A 9,303-nucleotide genomic window follows, 5' to 3' on the forward strand; every position below is an offset into this window, starting at 1 on the left:
TATTATGGATAGGGGGCAACTTCCCCTTGAGTTGTTACAAGAATTTGATGATCTTGTTGCTCAAGACAAAACTCCTTGTTGAGCTCTCCTTGTTGTAATCTTTTCTGTTTTAATAAATTTTTACCACTCTTTTTCAGAACCTTGACTATTTAACATTTTTAACCTAAAAGTAAATTGTTAGTATGTGATTTTCACGCACAAATGATTATATTGTTTCCCTTCATTTAAGACAGTAATCTTATAAGAATTTTGGTTCTTTTTGAAAATTTTCAAAGCAGCTAAGATTAAAGACAGTAATCTCGTATAATCTTGGAACTATATAAATCATACATATATAGCAACTCAAGTAGAATGACCATATGATTAGCATTGGATTTTATTCAACTGCCTTATTCAACTCTCAACAGTTCATCACTGCAACATCATGAATGAACGTTACATAGAAACAGGATTAACAACAATGGGCGTAGCGACTGTATGAGTGCCGTCAGAGAAGCTCAAACTTCCAAACACGTAGTTTTTCACAATTGATGCACTCGGAGCCTGTGTCACCTTCAACTCTATATTCACACCGATGCTCTTTTTCTCTGTCGAAAACACCAGTTCTTCAGGAGATACTGTCACTGTTACACCTTGAGGTGAAACAACAGTTGTTTTATATGTAGAATTGGCAGGACCCACATTTGTCAAGGTTCGAACCAGTGACGTGGTGCCATTCAATTCGGCTATGGCGATTGAGGGATAGTTGATGTTGCTGATGAGTTGGGTGGTGGATTCAGCTGGACAGACGAAGGATTTGTTTCCAGAAATGGTAGCGATTTGAGATTGGTTGTATCCAAAGTAGCAGAGGAACAAGAAATGGTCAGTTGGGTCGCTGTCGAAGACTAGTCCCGGATCCAATGCTTTCATGGGATTAAGCTCTCCTGTTCCCAAGTCGAATTCTGTGGCGGCGTATCCGGTGTCATTCGTTATGTGTGCCTTCGCATTGTTTGTGGTTGTTGCTGCAATATAGATTTGCACACAATTAGTAAAAGGTTAAATGGTCAAACAATCTAACAATCGATTATGTTCAAATAATCTCTTATCAATTGATGCGCTTAAGGGCTTTCTAATGAATGATTCATATGGCACAATACTTTGTGAAAGCTTTGTAAATGGACTTGCAATCAGACTGGGTTTAACTACTGAGGAAACTTTATAGTTAAGTGCGCTCAAGCTGAAGTAGTACTATGATGGGTGACCTTGAAAGGTCCTATGAGCGTCACCTAGCTAAGTGTTCTATTTGTTCTCATGAGAGATGTATTCATGTGAATCACAACTTATGAAATGTTTGATTCAAATACTACACAGCCTCATAGCAATATCAAAATAGTTTTATGCTTTTAAATACAAAAGTTTTAATAATCAAAATATATTTTGACCATTATTGATTGATATGTAATTATATATGAAATAGACTATCATAATAACTAAATATGTTTAATATAGTGTTAGGGGCTTAGTTTGATTGGTGAGAGTTTTTGTTGTAAATTTAAAAGTCTAGTTTTCTTTTAGTTCAAATTGAATAATGTATGTTAAATGTAATTTCATCATTTCACTTGTAAAATTATAATATATGTAAATTAAGAATATTAAAAGATTTGTATAATTGTATTAAAAGATATGTTATAAATTTCAAAATATTAGTTTCTATTTGCATGTGTTTGATATGAATTTGATTTAATAGTTTTCATATTAAAAAATATTAGATTAAAGATTTTTGTTATGTTTTAATTCAAATATAAAATTGAAAGTCAAATAAGATAATGGTCATATCAATTGATAGAATCATGTTTCACAATCACTCATCAAATATCTTAATTTAAATTATATAAAAAATAAAATTCAATCTTAAATCTTTATAATAACAAATGTTTTAAAATAATAAAATTCTAAAATAAATTCTATAAAAAATAACAAAGTATATATGTATACAAATTTAATTCTAAAAAGATAGTTACTACACTTCTTAAAATTTAAAAAGATAAAAAAAAATATTTAATTTAATGATGATAGAAATTTATATAAAAATATATTAACTCTTCTAAAATAAAGATTATATAAATTATTTTTTAAATAAAAAGAAGAAAGTAAATAGAGCAAAACATTAACAAATATGTATGAAATAAAATATTAAATAATTATTTTATTTTGAACAAATTTAATTGTAAAAGTAATGTTTAAAATTTGATTCAAATTTTGCAAGTGTTAAGGTTGTTGAGAAAATAAAATGTTCATATATTGTGAAGTTTCGACTTGTTTGAATGGTTCCTCTTAAATTCCATCAATAAGTAGATCTTACTCTAAATTTCTATAATTTAATCTATTTTTAAAAAAAAAATTCTAATAAAAGTAATGTTTAAAAAAAAAAATTCTAATAAATGAGTCTTATTAGAGAAGCTGGTATAATAGGTGAGTTTATTGAACAATCTAAGGAAAAGTATACAATTGTTGAGCATCTTAACTTTATGCTCTCAAAATGGCCAATATTTTACTTGGCATGTTGTCTACTTATAATTAAGATTAGAAGGTTATGAGGCCACATTTTAGTTGAGGTGTCCAAAAAAGGAAAAAAAGTGAGACCAATACTTGTACACTAAGTCATGCTTTATTGGTGCATTGGTATAATGTCACATAATTTGTTGCTTCTAAAAATTACACAACATAGTATTATAAATAGGCATTTTAAGCACTGACAATTTTACAACTGATTGCAGCTTTGGAAAATCGGAATATGCATAAGGAGAGTTAGCCCTTGTATTTTGATCTTTATATTATTTCGCCCATAGACCCATAGACCCCTTTGATTAATACTTGCTAAACTTTACAACTATCTCCATAAATGACATCACATATCTACAACCTAATTTCAAATAAATCATCTAACTAAACCAAGTAGTAAATGAATTGAAGAAAATATTCACAAAAAAATATCAAAACTTAGAATGAGTTTCCAAAGTTTATTAGTACCTGTAGTCATGAGTGCGGATTTGATTGCAGAGGCACTCCATGTGGGATGGACAGATTTTACGAAGGCTGCAGCTCCAGTGACATGTGGGCAAGACATGGAAGTTCCCGAGATTATGGCATAAGGAGATGGCTTCTCTCCTTGTGGTGGATCACTATACGGGCTTGACATTGTCCATCCGGCCAATATATTCACTCCAGGGGCAGTAATATCCGGCTGTAACAATAACATCCATTTTCATTTTCATACTTGCTAATAAAACTCTTAATATCAATTCAAATAAACCTTACACTTACTACAAAAACTCTTAATATCAATTCAAATAAAACCCAATCAAGTATTCTAAAACTTGCCTTAAGAATGTTTTCTGTGAGTTTACTGGGTCCCCGGGCTGAAAATTTGGCAACAACTGGTGCTGGCTTGAAGTTTATGACTGTTTCTGCTGGAAGAATGGTTGCACTTGCATAACTGCTTATGATCATGATATTCCCATAAACCCATTATTGTCAGACAATGAAATTAATTAGAAGAATGAGTTATTGACATATATATATATAATGCTGTTACGAAGAATGAGTTATTGACATATATATAATGTTGTTTTGAAGGATGTAGAATTACTTGGCAGATCTGATATAAGCGAGGATTTTGTTGCCATCATCCTTTGAGACTTGAGTGGCAGGAAATGCATAAATAGAAGGAAAGAATTTGTTAGTGTCATCGGCTATGATCATTCCCACGCCTCCCGCACTTTGAACACTGTAGCTCTTTGATTGTCTGCTTTGGTCCATCTCATTCTGAAAACATAATACTATTTTGCCGTGTGCTTTGGTTTCATCCAAAGAATCGCTTAAGCAACGCCTGTATTGAATACAATCGATAGTTTTATTATAACACAATCTATCTTGTGTTTTTTCTTTTTTTCTTTCTGAGGAATTAACGTAGGAGATTGCATTTTGTATTTTATATTTTTCTGTCAATCGAATTAACTTGGAAACTTGCATTTGGTAGGTTGCAGAGCTCTAATAGCGAATTAAATGGTTCACTTATCTATTTAGAATGAAGTTTGGTTTTGCAACATAGATGGCTATTGCATTTGGAAGTTGGTATTAAAGAACTTACCCTGCGGAAGTGGTGGAAATATTAGGTGCTGCAATGTCCCCTCCATAGACAACGGGATAAGAGCTTTCATTGAGTTTGAAATAGTTCAATGCTTGTCCCTGAGTTCCAAAACAAACCAAAAATACAATAAATGTTAAAATGAGCATTGTGCAGATTTGATAATCTAAAATTGATATTCATAGTTTGTATATGTCATTTGAAATTTGATCAACGAATTTTATTTCTTTTTTTAGTAATTTGATATAGGATTACTATTTATCTAAGTTCTTTTAATCTCTTTCTTTCTAAAATAATTAAATATTTACTTTTATTTATTTAGTTAGTATTTCATATTAATTTAAGTAACTCCAAACTATGTGTACACAAGAAGTATCCTTTCACATTAGACACTTGTATTGACAAGTTGTAATCAAAGATATATCTAAGTTTCTATTTCTTTTTGTCATTTTTTCTTCTATTCAATTCTCTACAAATCTATAAAATGGAGATCGTTTTGATATATCTATTTCTTATATATAATATTATGTCACTGAGACTAAGTGCAAACATCAAATTATGAATAGTTACACATAACTACTGTTATAATCTATATTAATTTTAATCTTTTAATAAGTTAATGATCTAGTATTTGTCTTTGTTTGTTATTTAAAAGAGATCTCTAAGTATAATAAAAAAGATCTATGAGTGATATAGACTAATCAATTCCAAAAACAATCTCTTGAAATAGAACTAAACTGCTTCCATACCAAATGCAAATCACTTTCATAGATTCTTGAGTGTGTGAGGATTAAATGGAAAAATCGAATTACATAAATAATACTTATAGCTTGAAAAAGGGATCAAGCTCCTCACCTCAAATGTTGTATTGTCACCCAACACCACCTTGGAATCAAAAAATCTATCAAGTGTGGTTGCTGCCACAGTCAAAATCCAGGGCGCAGTATTAACTGATGTATAAGAGTAAGGTCCATCATTCCCAGCAGAGCAAACAACCAAAATTCCATTCTGCACTGCATGGAATGCACCAATGGCTATGCCATCTGTTAATAGATTTGGGGTCAAATACGAAGGACCACCAAGAGAAAGAGATAAAATGTCTACACCATCCTGGATTGCATCATCAAAAGCAGCAAGGATGTCTGCATCAGAACATCCCTCTTCAGAGCACACTTTGTAGGCAGCAATTCTAGAAAGGGGAGCTCCTCCTCTCGCAACTCCTTTTGCCAAACCATAGTAACTTGCGTTTGGGACCTCTCTTCCTCCTGCTGTTGTGGCAGTGTGGCTTCCATGTCCCACCGAATCCCTTGTTGATCCATAAGATGTAGTTGGCTTTGAAAATCTATTCATGTCATTACTAGGGCCCTTATAAACAGCAAAGTTCGCTTCATGATTTGTAGACACAGTGGACCCCCCACCATAGAAACGGGCCCCAATCAGTTTGCTGCCATTGTAGAGATACAAAAAGAAAAATTCATAAAGATCTGTGCTTTTGTTGCTATTAGTAGGGTCAAGTTTATTTTTCATGTTATAAAAATCTAGTTCATAAACATAGCATACCTAAGTTATACTTTTCACCCATATTCTATGGGGAGGGTGTAAACATCATATATTAAGTTTCATTTCAAGACTAAAAATGTTAAATAGTCAAAGTTGACTTATTTTTTCTTAACTTAATTTTCTCCTTAGTGTGTGATATTTTAGGGTGGTCATCCTAATGTCATCCTTATAATTCCATGAAATTCATCACATAATCTAAGGAGAAAAATCAAATTCTTTATATTCATAATATCATATTTATGTTATACAACATATTCATTATAAGTTTGCTGAATTGATTATTTATATAAATATTCTTATTTAGAGAACTATTACCATCTCAACTAACCGTCTCACAAAATATTGTTAAACCAAACCACATAACAAAAGACACTAGCAATTCATTAAGTATTTCACAGAGAACTTTTAAATGATGCCACCTTTCTCCAATCTCCCTCAACTTATAATTCTGATACCACTTATAAAACAGTTGGAAATAAGCAATTTTTTCAAAGCAAAAGAAAGCTACTATTTGACTTGTAAATTCACAAAAGACTATGTTATAAATCAGAAGAGGAATTATAGACACTTTTAGTTATATTTATTCTACTATTTGACTTGTAAATTCACAAAAGACTTATTCTACTATTTGACTTGTAAATTCACAAAAGACTATGTTATAAATCAGAAGAGGAATTATAGATACTTTTAGTTATATTTATTTTCGAAGTCTTTATTTTAAGACAACTAAATGTTGAATCTTAAAACCATGGAAGTAAATTCTAAGACGCTAGAAATATGTCTGTTTTTATATAAGATAAATGGAAAAATAATTCCTTCAAATATAATTGTCTGTCTTAATGAGTCAAATTCGAATTATAAAGCCAGTTAGCACAAAGAAAAGTTGGTCACGTAAGATATAGCTAACGTTGAGATACAAAATAAAACATCTTTTAATAGTTCACAACTATTTTGTTTTCTATAACAGTTTCTGCCAATGCTTTGTCCTGACGATTGCTTTTTCCTCATATCCAAGAATCATCAAAGTGGCGTGCACGCATGACACCCAACATTTTAAATAACATATATAATTTGAATAATAATATATATTGACCTAATATGTCTGAAAAAGAAAGTTTCATTTATAGTACGTCCTTATTTCAAACTATACAATCAGATCACTTTCTTTAACATAATCCTCACAAAGAAAATGTCTCTTAGAAGCATTCAAATCCATAAACTAAATAGATAGAGAATAGTGACTTTAGATTAGATTATTTCGTTTAGTGATTCTTCATCATTCTAACAATCCATAATCAGAATGAGATAAGAAGAAAAGAGGAAAACTCTAAACTAATTTCTTTGATTTTGGTACCAACCTGTTACAACTAGACGAATTGAAATCATCGGCCACAATACATTTCCCTTTCCATTTAGCAGGGATGGGTCCCATTCCTTTGTCATTGAAGCTTTCCAACTCGGGCCATACACCTGCACGCAAAACAGAACTTAAAAGTGTTTGTGAATACAAGTTTTAAAATTGAACAAACCACACAACCAGAGTTATGATATATATGAATGGTTTTCTGTACCTGTGTCAAGTAAGCCTATAATCACATCACTTGTGGGAGGAGCATGTAATCCAGATTCTAAACTGCCTCTATTAATGTCTGCAGCCAAACCCAGAAAATCCCATGATCTTGTAGTGTGTAGACTATGCATCCTGCTGGGAAACACTGAAACAACTCCTGCCATTGCTACATCAACAACAATGACTCATTAGTAATAATTATGTCCATTTACAAATCAGATTAAATTATCCATTTTGTAAAACTTATGACTCTTAAACATCACACATTAAAGAAAAAATAAAGCTTTATTGTATAAGCTTACACTTTGAGTGTAAGAATCAAGCTTTATTTTATAATGTTTAAGACGTCCACAAAACTTACATAGCTTATCCTCCATCAAATCAAGAAATTTACCATTGATAAGGCTTTCTAAATTATCCTAATGACTGCCTTATATAACAAAGAAATAAGAGAACTTACAAGCAATTAATTGGGCTTGTTCTTCAGAGAGAACAGCAGAGAACCCATTGATGGAATGGGAATATGAATATACAAGAGAGTGCCTAGCCACCTTCATACTGTAAAATAGCCCAACAAAACTTTCATTCTTTAGCATAAATGGTATAAATTGAGATATATGTAGATTGCCACCAAAGGTCATTGAGCACCATGGTTGTTACCTTCTTACAGCAGAAGCCAGCATGTTTAGATGGGAGGATTTGAGATAGCCTTTCTCAGCACCATTTGAAGACCCCATGTAAACTACATAAGCCTTCACAATTGAACACCCAACATAGAATTAAGTGCATTTGTACTAATACATCACAGAACTTTGAAATCTGAATACTACTACATTCTAATTGAAAGCAATATTATTATTCCCATTTTATGATACCAGCAATAAGTCCAATTTGTGATACCCATTTTGAAATACCAGACAGAACTTTGAAGCATTTTTTAAGTCTAATTAATTCCCATTTTGTAGTGCAACACAACTCTCAAATGTTTTTGAAGTCTAATTATGAGCAACATGTGATACCCATTTTGTAATACCCAACAGAACTTCGAAATGTTTTTGAAATCTAATCAAGAGCAATAAGTGATACCCATTTGTAATACAAAATGAAAATTAAAAAAAAATTGAAGTCATAAAAGAGCAATATATGATAGCAATTGTAACAGCATTCTATAATACAAAACTCTAATTAAGAGCAATATATATGATACTCATTTTGTAATTGAAACATTTTTCTAAGTATTAGAAGTCTAATTAAGAGCAATATGGATTGCCCATTGCCCTATTCCTAATACCAAACAGAACTTTGAAATGCATTTGAAGTCTAATTAGCTGCAATAAATGAAACCCATGATTTTCTAATACCACAAAACTTTTGAAATCATTTTACAGTCTAACTAAGAGCAATATGTGATCTACCTGTCTCTGACATTGAGCATAAACTGCTAAGCAACATATTAGGAGCACCAGTGGGGCTAATAATCTACAAAGTCCTGTCATCGAGCAGTATTCTTCCAAACCACAGAGCACAAAGCCCACTTAATGTATATTCTGTCTATGACTCATCCATTTATATAAAAGTTAGAAGGTTGTATAAAATTTATGTTGAGGATATTCTAAGCGTAGAAAATAATCAATTTCAGTTGAAGGAAAGAAGAAGAGTATATGTACAAATATGTAATAGTTTGCTTGAAGCATGATACCCCTCCCAGCTTTCATTTATTACTCAATCTGGATTGACTATTTCATTCTCTATTCATGCGTTCCTATTTTCTGAGATAGGTGGGCCTTCTTTGAACTTGCGGATTACTCCTTACAACACAGGCCACGCAACAGGCATGAGCTGAAGAGAAGAGACATTGATGCGTTTAAGGCATATACATTTGGTGGTTATGATGGGTGACATAAGTATTGTCCAAAGAGTGAGAGTGTCGTGTAAGTAGTATCACTTTTCCAAACATGTGGAAGAATTTTTCGCCACTGTTTGTGGTGTGATGGATAGACCAGTTGCACTTGCTGAGTTTATACACAATTGCATCTCTTGTGAGATA

The 9,303-nt window shown here is 31.8% G+C and overlaps 1 protein-coding gene across 1 annotated transcript; it reads right to left on the reverse strand.

Moving 5' to 3' along the window:
• Nucleotides 1-352: 352 nt before the first annotated feature.
• LOC149549246 (CO(2)-response secreted protease-like) lies at nt 353-8,798 on the reverse strand. The gene is made up of 11 exons (XM_089792664.1): nt 8,672-8,798; nt 7,917-8,008; nt 7,717-7,814; nt 7,258-7,422; nt 7,045-7,156; nt 4,982-5,570; nt 4,130-4,227; nt 3,629-3,868; nt 3,361-3,475; nt 3,010-3,223; nt 353-1,001 (listed from the first exon to the last, which is right to left on the reverse strand). The coding sequence occupies exons 1-11, from the start codon at nt 8,750-8,752 to the stop codon at nt 436-438; spliced, it is 2,370 nt and encodes a 789-aa protein (XP_089648790.1). The 5' UTR covers nt 8,753-8,798; the 3' UTR covers nt 353-435.
• Between the last annotated feature and the right edge of the window lie 505 nt (nt 8,799-9,303).

The sequence above is a fragment of the Cupressus sempervirens genome, chromosome 7 (genome assembly GCF_028749045.1).
Source record: "Cupressus sempervirens isolate cs-2001-9-10 chromosome 7, ASM2874904v1, whole genome shotgun sequence".
In the NCBI taxonomy this organism is placed as follows: Eukaryota; Viridiplantae; Streptophyta; class Pinopsida; order Cupressales; family Cupressaceae; genus Cupressus; species Cupressus sempervirens.